Below are 19,557 nucleotides of genomic sequence, written 5' to 3' on the forward strand. Positions count from 1 at the left end.
ATCTCCAGCGTGGTGCATACAGTAGTATGTATACTGTGGTGTTATGTAGACCTGCGTGTGTGTCTGTAAACACATTCTTGTGAACACATTCACTTGGAGGTAGCAGATGTTCTTGGGGCAGAGGGCCATACATGGTAAAGCACTTTACAACAGCACCAAGGGACAGATTGCAATGCATACTGCGGAATGCAGAGTGTATATATAGTATGTAAAGATGTACAGGACAGATTTGTAATCAAAAAAATATCCTGGATTACCTTAAGATAGAGCCTTGATTGTATTGGCAAAAGTTGATTGGGCATGAACAAACCCAAATGGTTTGGGGCTAGTTCAGGCTCCTAATTCTCCCTTGACCTTGAGTCAAATTGTCAAAGAAGCAGGCACAATTATTGTACTTATTTTGTCGGGCTCAAGTTAATTTTTTGCGTTTAACCGTGTCTGCTATTTTCACGGCAAAGTAGGTGCAATGGTGCAGTTGAGGTTGTGTCTCCTGTGTGTAGTTTTGTTCGCATGGTGCTATTTTGGCATCTATTTCGCCATGAAATTGCCCTCATGCACCCAAACCAAAGCTTATCGCAAAGAGCAAAGAGCTATTTTTGGCTCTAAATGGCGAATTTGCAATAAAAACAGCATTTCATAGATAGCACAAGTTAAAATAATGAGTGATTCCTACTATTTATATCACCCAAAGCAATTTTAGGAGGTATTAGGGCCTTTATTTGTAGCCATTATATGGTATGAGTTCTTTCAACCTGAGTTTGTGCTTATGTGTGCATGTGTTTGTGCTTTCACTTGAGCCTATGCCCGGACAGGAGCCCAGTGTGTTGTTTTAAAGGGAAAATCTGCTCATTGCAAGAGGATAATGACCATATCTTGCACCATTTTATAATTTAATTTATAAAAAGCACAACTCGGTTGATAAATGGCTGTTACGGCATCAAAAGAGCTGTTATTTCACCATGAAACTCTATTTTAGAGATTTTTTTCATGTTGTTTTTCTGAAAGCAATGAGAAGAACATTGTTCTGTTTTCTATCCCCCCCAGCAGAGGCATTCATCCCAGAACACTGTTCAGTCTCACATGGTGAACTTGTCTGGAAGCACTGCTGTTCAGGCTCACTCTGTGCTGTCCTCCCTCACATGTAGGGAGCATTGAAAGTGCTCACTCCCATTGACAGTGGGGATGTGTCATTTTAATTGGATGCAGAGTGTACCTACTGCTCTGTTCAAGGATGTTGTTCAGTGTTTCAGTGTTTGAGACTGACCTTCATGGTCGGATGTTTTCCATTTTTGGAAGATCATTTAGAACAGCGCAGCTGGGTTTGGTTGTGGTCAGACTCAGGTAAATTCAGAGTAACAGGATGTTATGTGTAATATATATATATGTGTGTTTACGTGTGTTTGTATATGTGCAAGTGCATTATTCTGGTATGTAAATACTGAAACCACCATATTTCAGTCAGTGGAAGAAAGAAGAAATGTATTGCATTCTTAGAAATGTATCTGCTAACGCTTCCTGGTGCTTTCATCCATACCCCATGACCTTCTAAAGCAACATTTCAGTCACTTGATGAAAAGTGGTCATATACTGTATATTAAGGATGGATTATTTCGCAACAATTTTTAAAAATGTTGTAAAAAGAACCCTACATCTATGTTGGCCAAAAACTTGGAGAAAAAAAACAGGAAAACTATCAGATACAGTTAAAAGCTTCAGAGCAATATATATATATATATATATATATATATATATATATATATATATATATATATATATATATATATATATATATATATATAAATATATATATATATATATATATGAACTTTGATTGCTATATATTAGCTTTTATACTGCATTTTAGAACAAAACAGAAAATATACTATAAATGCACACTCCACCTATTCCAGTCGTCTAACTAAGAAATCATGTTTCATTACACATACTAGACCTTTAATGCATAAAGTTTCTGTTGTACCTTCATGTGTGCATGTGTTCTAGTCCTCATTGACACTTTGTGTTCTCTGCAGTGTTCCAGTACCTGTGCAGGAGGCTTCCAGAGGCGAGTGGTGGTCTGTCAGGACGCAGACGGACGCAGCAACAGCTACTGCGACGAGAGAGTCAAACCTGCCGAGTCGAAGAGCTGTGACTCTGGGCCCTGTCCTCTGTGGAACTACGGCGTCTGGGGAGAGGTGAGGTCATATTTAAAAACAACAGATAGGCCTATCAATTTAGGTATAAGTATGTCTTTGTAAGAGTATTGTGATATAGTTTAAATGCTTTTGCAAGGATGTGATTTTGATTTTATTTATATTATTTTTATTTTTTAAAACCATTTCTTTCTTTTTATGTTTTGATGAAAAGACTTGACATGTTAACAAGATGTAGAGCAACATGTATGTGCTGTTTTGTTTTTCTTCAAATAAAAAGTTTAATAACAAAAAAAACAACAACAGATAGTCAGGTTAGTTAGGTCACTGGTCTTATAAAGTCAGTGGCGAAAACCATTCAAAAAAAGCCTCACTGAAACACTTTATAAGTATAATATAATGTTATGTAGTTATAAAAGATTCTTAAACAGTTTCTTGTTTGTTAACCTCAGTGCACCCAGACCTGCGGTGGAGGAAGGAGGACTCGCCTGGTGGTTTGTCAACGGCCCAACGGCCAAAGGCTCAACGACTACAACTGCGACATCCTGGACAAGCCGCCCGACATGGAGCAATGCAACCTGCAGCCCTGCCCAGGCTCGGCCTCCTGGCACCGCCGACCATGGAAGCCGGTACGATAGTACTAACTCGTTTTCCTCCAACACTTATCTTCCTCACTTAAGGGTGCGTCACTGTGAGTAGGCATGGTGTGTGCTAAAATGACTTCAGACGTGTGTACTGAGTGTGTTTTTTAGCCTAAAAACTGTAGGAGATCCTGAAGTGAGCGCTGGGTATCAAGCGCCACTGTTGGCGAGCCAGCTCCAGCCCACCCAGATGGGCCCCGCAGTGACATGGTGCTGATTAGAATCAAGAAAAGAAATACACAAAAACACAATGCTGCTCCACTTAGGGGATCATTAAAAACACATGGATCCCATTTAGAGGCAAGGCTTCAAATTAAGACCTATAAATCAGGACAGTGTTGTCCAACAATGCCATATATTCTTAGAGGCATAACACTAGAAAATATTTATTTCATATATGAGGCGTGAAGTAAATGTTCTTTGTGGTTATTGCTGTCTTTTCCCTGTATCCCAAGTACACAAGTGTATATTTGTGTATAAGAGTTAATATTATGATCTTTATGGAACAGCAACAAATGACTGTCGTTGCATTTTGTATGTGTATCTTTGTACAGTATGTCTTTATTTTTCAAGTAGTTAGTTTTCGTTACTGAATATTCTATTTAATATTTTTGCTGGTGCTCTTGGTCAGAATTCTCGTATCTCTCTATGAGTAAATGCAGTTTGTACAGAGGAAAATATTTTCAAAACATGTTTCATTTGTATTTTTTGATAATGTGTTTTTTACTTAAGTTGAAATGCAATATAGAATGGCTTCATCTCTGTCAGGTTAAACTATTCTACGTCATCTACATTGTCACAAAAGCAAATAAAACTCTTTAACAAAACATGCAAATACATCTTAAAAAAACAATATTCCTAAACTAAACTGAAATTAAGTGCCTTAAAATGCAGAATGCTTGAAAAATAAACACTATAGGAAAGCATTTTTCTTAAGATATTAATTGTTATTTAAAGTTATAATAAAGTATATTGTACAATATATGATGTAGTCTATATCACATAGGAAAACAGGCGTAAATGCTTCTAAACTACACTGTAATTACTATTCATTCATTTTTCTTCTCCTGGTTCTAACAATATATGCAATCAAGCCATTGGGCACAAGCAATTGTGTCACAAAAATTAAAATGATGGGCACTTTTAAATCCTAACATCATATCTGTGAAAGGAAGTGAGTCTGAGGTTTAATCCACTTTTTCTGCAAACAGCCACATGAACAAAAATGGCAACTTTAAAATGCAATCTATATCAGGTGCTATCAAATTTAACATTATATAATGGTGCATTGTCGGTATCATGAAGATAGACTTTTACTTTATTTCCAGGCTTAGAATGAATTTATTTATTCTGCTAACGGTAGGCAGCATCAGCGCAGCTTATTGAACATAAAACTGTCAATGCAGTAAATCGGGGTTTTCATTGAGCCGTTCTTTTTCAGCTTTCACAGATGGCCATAAAACAAACTAAAGCACACAGATACCTCCTCCGTTTAAAGTCAGAGTCATTTGTTGCTGTGTCTCTTTATTCCTTTGGCCAGTTTTTGTATTTCTGAAGGATTTTTTTTTTTCAAATGAAACTTATTTATTTGTTTACAATAGATTATTAATTGTTGCAGCTTTAATGTTTTGTTCCAGTTTAGATTTTTGTAACACTTTACTTGAATTATTTGTCATTAAAAAAACATGTCATCTACTGGTTAGAGCCTTTTACAGTATGCAAAAAGTCATGTGACCTGATCAGTGATATCAACATGATACTACCTGGCCAGTTATATAAGCATTTCCACATAAGGGGTTTTGGCCCTTTCAGGCCAATATTTTTTCCAATCCATACTTAAAAAAATATGCTACTGATTTGTTTTTTTGACAGTTTACAGCATGACAACAGCATATACATCTGAATCCCTCTGGCTAGTGCGCCAATATAACGTGTTGTAGCCTTAAAAAACAACTACGCTGAGAAACACTAGCAGAAAATCTTGTTTTTACTGAACATCAATGCTTTTAACCATAGAAGTAAAATGAGAGAAGAACAGGCATTTCCCATTCAAATCCACATACCAGGATGGTCAGAACTCATTTTTATGAGTACCATTGCCAAGAAATGTGTCCGTCATAACTGGTTAACTTCTTGGTAAGTTGCGGATTCACTGAGGTCAAGTTTTAGAGTAACTACCAACCGAGCAGTGGGTTAGTACAAAACATGCAGAGCCAGCCGCTAAATAAGTAAAATTTAACGACCTGTGCTTAATCCTCGCACTCTTGTCGCAGCTTAGTAAGAGACTTTGAAAATTTTGTTCACTCAATTCTGTTATTGCAAAACAAGAGCAATTATAAACAACAATAGATATATTTTTCAGAGCTGCTGACACAATTTATGGCCCCACTTTTGTGTTTGACAAATTGCTATTTTATGAGCCACCAAGTGACAACGGCAAACAATACAATGACTGTTCTACTCTTATTCTATTTCTATGAGTTTGAGTTGATGTAGAGGTATACATCGCTGATGGGCGTGGTTACAGATGCAATTAGGCAGTGATATATTGATATTTAGCCAGGTATCAAGTTACATTTACAAGGTTACAAGGTGATTTATAACCTATAGTGTATGTAGCGTATATGTTGAACTCTGAGTCAGCTACTCTCTGCAGTGGTTGTGCACTTTTGCAAATCAGGCTCCTGCAAACAATTTGTGTCCAGTTTTAAGATGTGACAAGTATGCACACTGAATAATATTTTGTTTAAGGCAACATTAAATGATCATGACGCATATTTCAGGTGAAGTGTTGCAGTTGGGTCTGTATTTATGTCGGCGTCCTCGCAGTGAGGATGTGTGCAGTCTCCTCCTTTGTTCCTTTGCTTCTCTCGCTGTGTGTGTGTGTGTGTCATTCTCACCCAAGACTTCCACTACAACCAAGACTCCTCACCCATGGCAGTTTCACTCCCACTCCTTCATTTTTTCTTTAAACCTATGGTGCGAGGTTGCTAAACTCTATAAGGCAACTCTACTTTATTTTGCATATTTTGTTTGGTTGTTGTTCTTTTTGCTATTTATTTCATTCACATGCAAAAATACATAAACGTGTTGAATTAGCTTTTTCCCCATTGTAAAGATTATTAAAGAAACATAACTGTGAAATTTGTGTTGTTTCTCAATGCAGTATATTGCTGGCAAAAAGTAAAATGCAGAACTGTACCTTTAACAACTTTAGTAATTGCTTTCAACTCTACAGGAAGAGCTTAATTTATGCAGGTTATGAACACATATAAATCCTACAGATGCCTCTCTAGGGAACAGCCTTACAAGATGTGAAAACAAAACAAGACACAGTTCACTGCAGAGTAGTAACACTTGGAATATAGTTTATTGCTTCAACAGGGGAACAGTTGTTCAGCAGTTATTCTTGCATATATAGTGGTTTCATTGTACACAAATATGCTCTGGTAATGCATGGGCATGAAATGCATGTAGGGCATGTTTATGCAGTATATAGTGTGTAGGTGAGTTACTATAAACAGCTCATAGAAAAGACTTGACTCGCAGGTCATTATGTGGTATTTTGGTATTTGACCCTCAATTGACTTTTTGTAAAGTGGCTTTTTTTCAGTAAACCTTACATATTAATTCAGTCTTTGGGGGCATACTTTAAATCTGTTTCTACAGTATCCGTAGTGCTTCACATTCCTCTGCATAATGTAGTGTAAAACCACCGCAGGCCTTTTCCTTTTATGCGTTTTAACATATTATTTTGTAATCTCGCTGGAGAAAACATATACAGTCCAAATCAAACTTTGGCGCTGGGTGGCACATCTGTTTACCATTGCATTAATGGAGCTCTCTGTCATGCATTTGGCAGGAGACCGACGGCGTATTACTTTTACTACAACAATAATTGGTATTAATGCATGCTGGCAAGGGTTGTTTTGTTGAGGAGATCCAAAAGAAAGCCCTGGAAAGCCAGTATTTACAGAAAACTGCTGATTGAATTATGTATTTGATGTTGTCCCGAGGTCATTCTTTGAAGGAAAATGCACATTAAAGTAGCTTTTTGAAGCACCTACGTGAGAAGTAACATCCTGCAGTATATTCAACTGATGTAGTCATTTAAGTAAATACTTTAGCATCGGCTTCAAGCAACTAAAAATAGACCACATCACTACATTCTGCATTAGGAAACCTGTAATTAAATGTCTGCAGTGAAGCATCCTTTTAATGTAGCTCTAAATAAAGCAACAGTGAAGCAAAACATGTGATTAAACTAAAATAATTAGACTTCAATCAGAGGCTAACATCAAATTACCTTCATTCAAGTGCATTCTATCATATATTGTAGGAAGCTTTAATGCCATTTCATGAATATATTTATACATTCATAAAACAAAAAATAATAGTCTTAGTCAAATGGCAAAGGTTTTGTTGTTAGAAGCCAGAGGGTGATAAAATGATCCAGGGCTCCTTTTATTACATAACATTGTCAAAATATTTCTCATAACCTCAGATGGTGCCTTACCTTATGCAATGGTCTCTTCTGTTGGTAGAATCTCAAAAAAAATATTTTCTTATGCCAAATAAAAGCAACTTTATTTTCTTAAACCAGCAATATCAATCACATACTTTCCTGTTACGTTTTGTCAATAAATCAAATATATTCTTAAATTTTTATCTCATGAAAACAAGTCACAGATAGATAAAAAAAAAGATTCCATATTCTTGTATTTCATTTAATCCCTTTTTAGGAATGTAGTTTATACATTTATTATTCCACAGATAATGTTACTTTTAAGATATTAGAGCAGCCATTTCTTCAATATTATATTTTTCACATATTTCAGATGTAGGCTAAAATCCTGTAAATAAACCTAACAACTTCTTAACAGGATAATAACTTTATTAATGATGGCATACTACCATCTGGACAATATTCATAAATGTGCATTGCTTCCATATAAACATTTAATCAATAACAGTATTTGTTGGCATTCAATAACAGAAGCACAATAATTTCTACATTTTTCCCCCAAATGTTAATAAATCATTGCTTTAATTTGTCTATTCAAAATAATAAAATAATGTTCTCCCTGCACCTTTAATCATTTATAATCTTTCAGTGACAAAATGAATGAATAAATGCCAAAAAAAATTCATTTCCCAAATACAGGTCAAATCAAAACACATTTGTCATATATAAAGAAGAAAAGACACAAAACAATTACCCAATTTATTGCACAAATGTATGATTGCAGACACAGTTCAACATAAACGATCAGGAATGTAAATATCATTAACTAATGGTAATTACCTTAAAAGCAATGTCGCTGTCAAAAGTGTGCAAGCAGCAACAATAAGGCTGTGTGATGAATTGGCAACCGAGGCACCATTTTAGTAATTTAGGCCTGTTTGTTGCTAACAAAAACATACCGTTTCCTGTCGAGAGTGGGTTTCCCATGGAGGGGGATCGCAGTTGAGCGTCGGTGAACTAATCATGCTGCTTCAAATGAAATCCACATGCACAACATTGACATACTTGACTTTGGCCTGAGGGCAGCGGGCGGGAACACTCTACAAACCTGTCACCCTGGGGTCAGTTGGTCGTGACATCATCGGGCTTGTGTTTTCTGATGCTGCCCATATGCCAGTCGAGTGTGAGCAATTGAAGCGGTGGCTGGATGGTCCCCCCCCTTGGTCCTCACATGGAGCATGGTTCTTGTCATGGCTTTAATTTAAATCTGAGTCTGGAGATAATGTTTCAATTTGGCCTTTTGAGAGAAAGCAAAAATAGTTCAGTTGGTGATTTGCTGGTTAAAAGTCAAGCACTATGGCCTACAGATTTTGGCAAATCATTAAGTCTTGGGAGGCAAAAACCAGATGCTGTGAGATGTTATCTGAAGATTCTAAATATTTGGATCACAGCATGGCTTTCACATTAGGAATGGAAGTCTCTTTTGGGTCAGGCACTTGAATTACATGAAGATAAGTTTAACATATTACCCACTGTATGATAAATCTTGTTTGCCAGCACTTGCATAACCATCCTCACAATTTATTGTAGCTTAGAGAGCAATTAAAAGATGACATTCATGCTGTCCCGTCCCATCTGAAAAGGAGTTGATTTGTAACCACAAATGAGTTGTGCAGGGCATTGGAAGAGATTAAGAAAGGAGTAAGGCTCTGTGTTATTTTGTGGGTGATCCTGTTTGGGAGCAGATGCAGTGAGATGAAATCAGAGGAGACAGGGCGTGAAAGTCTGGAAGCATTTAGGTCGGCTCATCGAATGATAGGGAACATGGCCTCGCTTTGACACAGGTAGAGAGCGCCTGCTTTTCCTCAACTCATCGGTCAAGTATTATAAAGTGGTTTAAAGCCTCTAGGAGTCGCTTCCAAGACTCCACTTAAATGTATATTCTTCTGGCATGAGGCTATACCGCGTCAGACTCGCCGGGGCCTGGTCCTGTTCGGGCCTGTCAGTGCTATCAAGTTGATGGAGTGAAATGGAGTTTGTGGGGCTCGGCATCGCTGTCAAAGAGCTTTTTCCCCTCTTATGGGTGAGACAGTGATAGATTGGGTGTTCAAGCCCCCTTTAGGTAACAGGGAGCTAATAGCTAACATTTCAGCTCCAACATATAAGAGATTTAGCTGTACTTGTATCGTAGTATACATGAGTTAGCTACCTGTCAGGTCTGTTTCTAATGGGTCTATGTTGGCTGGGCCACTTGTCTGCATATGTGCGGATATACCAGTCATTGCTTAATGCACTATTCTACAAAGTTATGTCCATAAGCTACTTAAAGACACCGAGATTTAAAGAAGAAAAAAAATCCACCCATTAAGTATTTTTGCATGGTAAATTGCCAGGTCTGCAACTAACAATTCATTTAATAGTTAATTAACTCTTTTTGTCTGTAGAATAAGTATTTTGATGACCCAGGTCCAACATAACATTACATAAAATAAAGGAAAGCAGTAAATTTTCGCCTTTAAGAAACCCAAACCATCAAATGTTACATATTTTTGCTTTTTATTTCAAAATAATGGATTAAAAATACCTGCTAATACATTTTCTATTGATAACTAATTGAATGACTGACTTTTTTCTCACAACTGATTGATTAACTACAGCTCTATCTATTTTTATTTTTCCCTTGATAATTAATTTGCTCAAGGGGGAGTTTTGGGAAGGGGGAACTTAGGAAAGTTCCTATCACCTCTATAATTCTGCCATAAAAAGATGGATAAGACACAGATACCGGGTGTGCATTTTCCTTTATTTCCTATTTTTATCTATTACAAAGCAAAACTATGGTATTTTGCTTTTTTTCCTCTTTTTTTTTCAATGCAAGGTCAGGATCATACACTTTTTGGAGCGTTTCCATACTTCCCTGTCTGCAAGCCATGGCAAGTCGGGTGCTATGACAGATTAGAAAAGCAGCTGTGTAACATTTAGCAGGAAGAAGGACTTAGACTTGAATGTTCTGTGTCAAAGGTCACTGCTTTATAACGTTACGGCTGGTTTGCTGTATTTTTCAAGTTCTGTCATCAAGAACTAGCTTTTTTTTCTTTCTGTTCTGTTTTTTTTATTCCTCATTTCCATCTGCAGCAGGGTGCTGGATGTTTCAGTATAACATAGTAATGGAAAAAGCTCTCAGTGGAATGTTTAGACGGATGGAAAAACTTGGCTGTTTTGTCATTTCGTTTTGACTTATGGTTCCTTGGTGTATCTTTTCTGAGTGCTGTTGACTTAAAAAGGAAACTGTGTCGGAGAAACTGTATATGCCTACTCAACTGGCTGTTTATTTAACTCTTTAAAGATGGCAAAGTCATACTTTGGCATGGCGTGCAGAATATACCGTTTAGTCATAGCCAATCAGAAATGTGCCGCAGCTCCTGCAGCTGACTGTGTGTCAGGAACTGCATGGACAGGGACAGGAAATTATTTCCACATCGTACAATCAGTCGCATCCTGTGGCATGTGGAAAAATTGACTTCTCACATCTGAAATTCATCATTATTGCATTTGACTGTTTACTACATTTTGCATGTAGAAATTTTTGTCTATATTCTTGTTTATAGTTCAAAACATGTTGTGAGATTGGTCATGGATTGATTTTGTAAAGGTCAGAGTGAGGTGAGTTGGATGTATAAATTTCACACTGCTCCTGTACGTGGTTTCAAACAAGTCCGTGTAGCTATTATAGCCTGATGGATAAAAGATCTATGACTCTTGACATTCCTCTGCCCCATGACGCCGCGCTTACCAGCTGTTCCCATGTTGACAACATGTGTTGTTTTGACTTCTGTCTTTGAAACCTCCCTGGAAAACAAGACCATGAACAGAAAAACAGCCTGAATGTTCCCCGGCCCTTTATCTTCCCCCCTCCCTTGTCTCTTTCTTTCTCTGATTTGCAGTTTTATCTCCACAAGAGAGGACATAGTGATTCTGATTAAGCTATAACAAAAGACTCTATCTTAAAGTGCATTCAGTTCCTAAACTATTACTATTTGCATGAATTGGTGCAAAGATAAATTAAGATTTTAGCATGGTGGACCATGTAAAGCCTTTTTAGTATCTCACAGCCTTGACAACATGTAGCCCAGGGTATAATTCTACACTCCCTTCACAGTCTACACTTGCAAGTTTGTTCTTGCTCCAGGTCAACACTGAGCTCCTTTGAAGAGTCTATGTAACTACAGTTACCATATGCTTGGTATTACCATCCTCTTGCATTGCAATTGTGCTGCAATGTGATTGGAATTCAACCTTGGCTCTCACATTTAAAGATATGGTCTCGCTTAGGACTACAAATATACAAAAGCATATTACAAAATATTTTACAATGCACCATTTCTTCTAAACTTTCAGGGTGCGTTACCAACTTGACTGTACTCCTTTAAGCAGATTTTGTTTCATCATACAATTTATTTCAATATTTTCATCATAGTGGTTAAGAAACAGTCTGAAACAAAGGATTAAACCAGCAAGTCAAACAATAATGTTAAATACAGATATATTCATCACTTATCTGGAAAAAATCTCACATTTCTAAAAACTCACATTATGTTTATCAGTCTTTTTTATAGCTTAGCCCCAATAAACCATTGTTTTCAAAACACTCAATCCTGCTTTTATCACCAAACAAAAAGACTTCTGTAGCGTAATTATAGCTCTCACAATAATAAATGTTTTCATGCACTGCTTGAGGCCATAGTGATCAAATAAATACACATTTATACACAGAACAGTTTTGATCTCTGTTGGCTTTCTGGAATCTACCCTCTCTGTGTGAGGTATTCTACAGTATTAGTTGCTTTGATAGCCATATTGGATGAGTGACAGACATTTAAGCTCGAGTTGAGTTTTTCTTGGACGTCTAACAGTTTCCATGTGTCCCAATGGCTTACCTGCAAAGCAGTGGGTGGGGTCATCTTGAGGTTGACGCCTGCCAGTCCTAGACAAAGACATTAATGCTCAAAAAAGTGTCTGATATCAGTCTAGTTATGAATCCATCTATATGAAACATATTCATTTAATCAAAGTCAGACAACTGTGTTCAAACCTCTCGAGGCTTTGCATGACTCTAAAAAGACATAATTTAGCTGAGTCTGGTTTAGCACTCAATTATGTGATTTGTTCCAGAACTGTGAAACTCAAATCAAATCAAGAAAGCCGCTTTGTAGCCACTAAGTAGAATCATTGAGAGCTGCCTGTTCATTACATATGACTTTAAATATCAATTATGTCTCCCTCTCTGCAGCTGTTCTGTTCTGCTTGGAAGAAACTTGTTTCACAAATGAGTCATCCCATTATATAGTAATCCACATTATACCTAGATGAACCTCATTGGATTATAGTAGATTTAACTGGTGTAATCATGTGAAATTAATTGCTGGGACAACTTGGGTGGGCAGATCTGTCTCAAGAGTGTTTCATTTCCCATGTGACCCACTGATTTATGTGTTTTTCTTAAAGAGGTGCTCCTTTCCTTCATGTTAAAGTGAGAATCTATCCATATATTCAAAACACTCATATCCATAGTAACACAAGAGCACAAGCATAACCTGTTTAAAGTGAATATGATATATAAAGTTCAGATAAAGTAGATGCACTAAACTAGTTCATGATATAGCTTTTTAATAATCAGACACCAACCTTCAGAAGACATGCAATCATCCATTTCAAAATTGAAATTCTCTAAACACAGGCGCCACTTTTTTCTAAGTAAAGAGAATAAAGCAGCTAGACGGCAACTTGTCACACTTGTAGCGACTGAAAGTAAAATGATAAGTGGAATAGTCTTACCTGAGTGGGTGCTGCTGAGTGAAGCAGCCCAGCTGTAGATCGGTGAAGCAGAGGTCCCTGAGTCCTTGCCCTCTTCTTGCTCTCAGAGGTGAAGCTGTCCTCTGGTCCCACGAGCGGTGCCAGCTCTCTGTGCTCTGTGTTACCAGCCCTGATTAACTAATGGCTGACAGATGAGGTTGGCAGGGTAGAGGGAGGAGCACATCGCCATATAGCGTCTTTTCTCCCACCGTTAAAATGCAGATACAGTTCAGCTGGGGGAGCACAGCCCTTATGGCTGCGATTTCCTTTCTTCCTCCCTTTTTTTTCTTCCTTTTTTTTCCTCCTGCTTTTACAGCAGTAAGGAGGGGCCAGCCCTCCGCCTCACCACCCCCTCCACTCCACATGTTTGCCTGACTCTGCTCTTGTCTGAGGTAGAGGGAGTTGTGTTATCATTTTTGAGTGAGTGTTCAGCGGGTATGTGAATCTGCCATGCTCAGGACTAGTCACTCAGCTCCGGCCTCGCTTTGATGTTCTCCGTCAGCTGAGCCAGCCCTGTGTTTAAAATGCCTCTGTAATTACTATGTGTATGATGCATGTGTGTGCAGTGTCAACCACTGCCGCCTGCACAACACTTAAGAAGAAAAGGCTGGAGGTGGCTTTGTTTTAAGGGTTTCAATGGATTCTCAAACCTTGCTAGTTTTTTAGTGACTTTTAGCTCCTCCAGATTGGAAGAAGAAAAGCAAAAATCCTCAAGACATTTGCAAATTTAGGTTTCCGTGGTCCATCATCTGTAGTATGATCCGTACTATGAGCACACAGTGTGTGTTTGGTGTTATGCAACATTCTGAGATCATAATTAGAGGACAATGCAATATTATGTTTATTATCTGGACTGGAAAATACGCTAAGACAAAATGCAACTATCCTCGTCTTGTGTATTCGATTCCAGCACCCCATTTTTAGAGTTGCTTTGTATGGGGGCGCTCACTCGTCAAGCAGCAATAGCGGGCACCCTAATTGCTGTCTGGCCTCATGGGGACCGAAGACTCTCGAATATTTTCATCTACAATCTCAGGCAAAGGCCTTTTTCAGGGCTGTCAGGGTGTCTGGTTTTTATTCATCATGTTTTTTTCCTCTCTCTAGCTTTCCTGAAGTATTTCTTGCTTCCTTATTCATACCAGATGATTGTCTCGCCGTGTGCATGCATCCATGCTTCCCTCTGCATCTTTTCTTCCTCTTGCCTCGGCCTCTGCCGTTCACAGCAGCTCTTAAAGTAATTCCTCTGTTTACAGGTTAAATAGTTGGCTGCATTCCATCAGCGTGTGAGTGTTTGACCAAAGCTTTTGGTGAAATCCATTTAAGTTGCTTCAGTTAAATGTGTTTGCAGTGTGGTCACTTGGCCATGAAATGCAACAGGGAAGCTGTTGGGCGCACCAATGCTCTTGTGTCGAGGTCTGAATGGTCTATACGTACTGAAAGAAGCATTGGTAACACTTTCTATGAAGACTACATCTATAGTGCATTATGAGCGCATTCATAGTGAATTATAATGCTCATTATAATCAATCATAATGCATTATGACTGCATTCATAAACACATATAAAGCTTCATGATGCACTATATCAACAGTTTTAAATATAGCTTATAATGACTTATAAATCCAAGTGTCTTATGAGTGCTCTTGACTGGTTATAAACTACAGGCTGACTGATGAGGCTTATAATACATTACAACTACGCATACCCCTCTATACACACACCTCAACAATCAATTGTTATAAGGACTCATAGAATGCCATAAGTATAAATAAATGATCAATGACACTTGGATTTAAAAGTCATTATAAGCTAAATTTATAACTGTTGATATAGTGCATCATGAAGCTTTATATGTGTTTATGAGTGCAGTCATAATGCATTATGATTGATTATAATGAGCATTATAATTCACTATGAATGCGCTCATAATGCACTATAGATGTAGTCTTCATAGAAAGTGTTACCGAAACATTTTGTTATATACCCATGTTTATATCTATGGCTCTGTTGATTCGTGTTCTTTGAAGGAAAATAGATTTGTGTTTGTGGTTCTTACAACATTTAAGTTTTAGAGGGATTGAAAGCTATGACCTTCCAGCAGGACTTTGCTGATAAGACTTTCTTTTCTCTCATCCTCTACCCAACTTCCAACCCCCTTCCCTCCCATTCCCTCTCCAGTGTTCGGTGAGTTGCGGTCGGGGGACCAAGCAGCGGGAGATAGCCTGTGTTTATCAGAACCAAACCAAAATAGAGGAGGAACACTGCAGTCATCTCCCTCGGCCGCGAACGCAGAAGGCCTGTCGGGCGCGGGGATGCCCCAGTTGGAAGGCCAACAGGTGGAGTGAGGTATGTTTCCTCTTCTCGCCATCTCCTGTGGCTCACAAAATAGCCCGGGCTCTCTCTCAGGGACCGCAGTAAGAGTAACTTCTTCTAGCAGCTGAAGCACAAACACAGAATGTTTCCCAGAGGCCGCAGATGTAGGCCACACCAAGCGCCACTCAGTTTATTCTTGGTCAAGAGTGATGTGTCATTTCCACAAGTGTGAACTAAACACTGTAGGCTGGATTTGTAAAACTGTTTATGTGGTGCACTCCACATTAAGTTTAGTCAGGTTTAAAACATTCAGAGAAAGTGCTGAAATAGCTGTGCAGTGTAATCGACAGCACAGCTTTCTGCTGAGCGAGTTCTGCTTTTGAAGCTTTCCGTCAGACCACACACTGACCAGAATGTTTCAAGAGCATCGTATGTTGCACGACACACAAAATTGCTCATGCTAACCACATTCCATACACTAAATCTTATTAAGAATGTGTGTGTTGCTCAAAATATGCTTTCTTAATGAAACCCAGTAAACACGGAGTTCCAGAGTTGCAGCTGATGCGGCAGAGCTCGGCCTCCCATACAGATGAAAGCACGATGTGAAGAATGACACACGTCCTGCAGCTCAGCAGGTTTCTGTACCATTGTACACTAGTGCAACCAGACACTGCGGGGCAAAGGCCATGCAAAAAGAAGTCACTGGGGGGGGGGGAGTCACAGTCATCGTGGAGCCGACCACACAGCACCGATATCTGCTGCCAGGAGGAGATGTATGCAGCCGCAACACAGTTATGACTCAAAGTCATGTCCAGTTCCCAGAGGGAGGGAAATATTCAAAACCAAATTTATCACAAGTCACAGAGCAGAAAGAAGTGAGGAATGGCCTGTCAGATTACCCTGAGGAATAAGCATACTGTTTGGTAAAAAAAAAACACACAATATATGCAAAAAGCTTGTACTGGTTGTCTTTTTAAACTTGCAAGAGCAGGGTTTTTTGGTTACTAGGGGGATTTTTGGGAAACATCTGTGAACACAGCACTTACATAGAGAGAGTGAACCAAAATGGTGAGGTTGCCAAACTGGAAAATAAACAATAAGAAAAAAAACACTTAAGAGCTCTGTAGATTCATCACTATAAGTGACCCGCATCACATGAGAGCTGCAACAATTAGTTGACTAATCAATTACTCAGTTGACAGAAAAGTGATCAACCTCTGTTTTGATAACCAATCAATCATTTAGTTAACTTTTCATGCAAAATTGATAAAAATGCTGTTTTCAGCCTCTCAGATATGGAGATGTCCAGCTTTTCCCTGTTTTATATCATATAAAACCAAATATCTTTGGGTTTTAGACTCAACAAAACAAAGCAAGACATTTAAAGATATCTTTAAAGAAACTGATGAACATTTTTCACTATTTTATACATTTTATAGACCAAATGACTTGATGACCTATTTCAAATACAAGTCATGAGATCCATTTTTAAAATATAAAATATTGTCTAGCTGCTTTGAGGTGTGTGTAATCTGGGAATATGCTCATACCTATCTTTTTTTTAATTATTCAATTTATTAATCCTTTTTTCAATTGCAAAAATTATTCCATCTCCTGTTTGAAAATCTTAAATAACCCTCCTCCTTTCTATGTAACTGTTGAATCCCAAAAGATCCATGAAGACCCACGTCCTCCTCCTTCCACTCCCCTACTTTGAGGGTGTCCTCCTCCCCTCTCACTCTCTCTCGCGCTGGTGTCTGGAAGCAATCATCTTCCTCCGCATACCACCAGCAACCATGAAATCCTCAACTAGAGCATAAAGACATGTTTTATATCTTAATATCCATGCATGTGACAACTTTGAAACCTCAGCACCCACTGTTTTAGTTATTCCACGGCTACCCGGCCTCCTCAGTCACCTCTGACTGGGGGGGTAATGGGCAATATGTCAGAGGAGCTGAGGGGTGTGGACTACCCAGTAAGACAAGGACACAAGATTCATTTCCCTCTTTTTACCGGCTGTTTGTAATGCTGTGCTCACATATATTCTGTGAAATATTTTCGATTGCATCCAATAAAATAAAATATGTTTTCATATTCTTGTTTAGCGCTATCTAGCCATAAAGATAATTTGGTTTTATTTGCACAGCTTCTGTCTGACAGACAGACAGACAGACAGAAGTGGAAAAATGTGTATTTGTTGAGCTGACCATTTAAGGGCTATTGAAGCTCAGACAGCACCACTATGAAGTCATAAAATAGTCTCAAAATGTATCATCTATAGTTCCATGATGTCCCCATTCTCTGATAAAAGGACTACAGGTCTTTGAAGGAAAAAAGAATCCGGTTTCTTTAGCTGTAGCAGTTAACAGCGACTATAATCACTTTAACAGCAGGTTTGATTTTCATGCTTTGTAAGGACTTAAAAAAGCCTTTTTTTTTTTTTTTTGAAGGTCAGATTTCCTGTGGTGCTTTTTGTTCTCTTTCCAAACTCAAGTCCTTGACCCTTCACATTCAACCACACACTCTGTAATGATAACACACAATTGCAGCGAGAAATGAACAACACAAATACATCTGGAAGTTTTCTGGAAATTTGATACCCGCTGTATAATGCAGAGATTTTCTGACTGTGTGAAATCACTGAGGCTTGGTGCAGTTCTTTGAGGTCTGTAGGAGAGTTGGAAAGAAATCAGGCTGATCAGCTCAAGCCTTACAGAGTGCTTCCTCAGTATGCAGGTATGCTTCTCAAAGCACATCAAAGAGATGCTTGAGATAGACCTTTGTGTGACCCCAGATATACGTCTCACAGAGAAGCGACAAACTGGCTTTGGATTTATTAAGTACATTGTTCAGGAGCATCAAAGCAGTGAATCTGACATTGCAGACCAAACAAACATTTTACTCTCACATTAAAGTGAGTCTTTAAAACGTTTGAATGGAGGAATAGCACAATTCTCTCTTGCAAAATGGCAACTTGACCTCATGAGTAATAAAGGCATACGTACTAAATGAAATACACGCAGTTGTTTTGCTGTTACAGCCCTGTTTTGTCTTTTATGACCAGTAGCTTATAGTGGTTTATGTTAGCACTGCATGCACTTTATAACTCTTCTTCTTGTGCCACAATGTTTAAGCACATCACAGATAAACAGATAAAGATTTACTTGATGTTCCACAATGGATATATTAAGATCTTGCACATTTATTGCAATATATGTTGCTAATAAGCTTCCATAATGTACAACCCAGTGCAAATGTAGATTCATATGTTTCCCTGAGCCCTTCAAATCATGTAATGATACCTCACACCTAAAATTTGCCTTGGTAAATATTAAACCGCATCAACTATCAGTCTGATAATGGTTTAGCCTCTGGGGGGAACAACCAATATTTCTTGGGTTCTGTTGAAGCCAGCAGATAACCAGATGACAGATATCCAAGTCAAGTGTTCTTCTTCCGGGTGCCGGTCATTTTTTACAGTAAGATTAGCTACGCAGCAGAGGATAACGTCTCCTGACCTTTAGTCCATAGTATTGGTCAAAGTCTAAATGTACTTTATTCTATTAAATGTTACTCAGTTGTGTTTTTCATTAGACTTCTAAATACAAATACAATACACTTTCTTTTAAGACTTTCTGTTAAAAGTTTCTCCAAAGACTACCCAATGACATTATCGGTATTACTCCTCATGAAGAGTAAACAGAACTTTATGTGTGATGTCAGTGGAGTGCACCTTTAAAATCAGCCTCATGAGAGAAATGACATTTGAATGCTGTTATAATAAGCATTTTTTCTCCTATATCCTTGGCTTTGTGTACGGTATGAGAAACACATAAAAAATATGAATGCCATAAAATGACTTTTCATTTGCTGCCTTTTTCTCAGTCAGATGTGTGTTCTGTGTCTATTTACCTAGTGTTCTGTCACCTGTGGAGTGGGAATTCAGAACCGAGATGTTTACTGCAGGCTGAAGGGCAGTGGACGGGTCAGAGAGGACCTCTGTGATGCTCGCCAGCGTCCTGCCATTGCCAGGCCATGCCAAATTGCGGAATGCACACATTACACTTGGGCTGCTGGTGAATGGGAGGAAGTAAGTACACACACTCATTCCTTCTCTCTCTCTTCCTAT

The 19,557-nt window shown here is 38.3% G+C and overlaps 1 protein-coding gene and 1 long non-coding RNA gene across 2 annotated transcripts in view; one reads left to right on the forward strand and one right to left on the reverse strand.

Annotated features, from left to right (window-relative positions):
- LOC131972702 (A disintegrin and metalloproteinase with thrombospondin motifs 20) overlaps window positions 1-19,557 on the forward strand; it is an 88,947-nt gene that overhangs the window by 60,310 nt on the left and 9,080 nt on the right. Inside the window, 4 exon segments of the mRNA XM_059334375.1 lie at window positions 2,031-2,192; window positions 2,603-2,779; window positions 15,288-15,455; window positions 19,345-19,518. Coding sequence (XP_059190358.1) covers window positions 2,031-2,192; window positions 2,603-2,779; window positions 15,288-15,455; window positions 19,345-19,518 — 681 coding nt within the window.
- Window positions 6,143-13,335, reverse strand: LOC131972703 (uncharacterized). The gene is made up of 2 exons (XR_009394489.1): window positions 13,092-13,335; window positions 6,143-12,240 (listed from the first exon to the last, which is right to left on the reverse strand). It is a non-coding gene; the product is annotated as an uncharacterized LOC131972703 (long non-coding RNA).

Source organism: Centropristis striata, chromosome 6 (assembly GCF_030273125.1).
Source record: "Centropristis striata isolate RG_2023a ecotype Rhode Island chromosome 6, C.striata_1.0, whole genome shotgun sequence".
Classification (NCBI taxonomy): Eukaryota; Metazoa; Chordata; class Actinopteri; order Perciformes; family Serranidae; genus Centropristis; species Centropristis striata.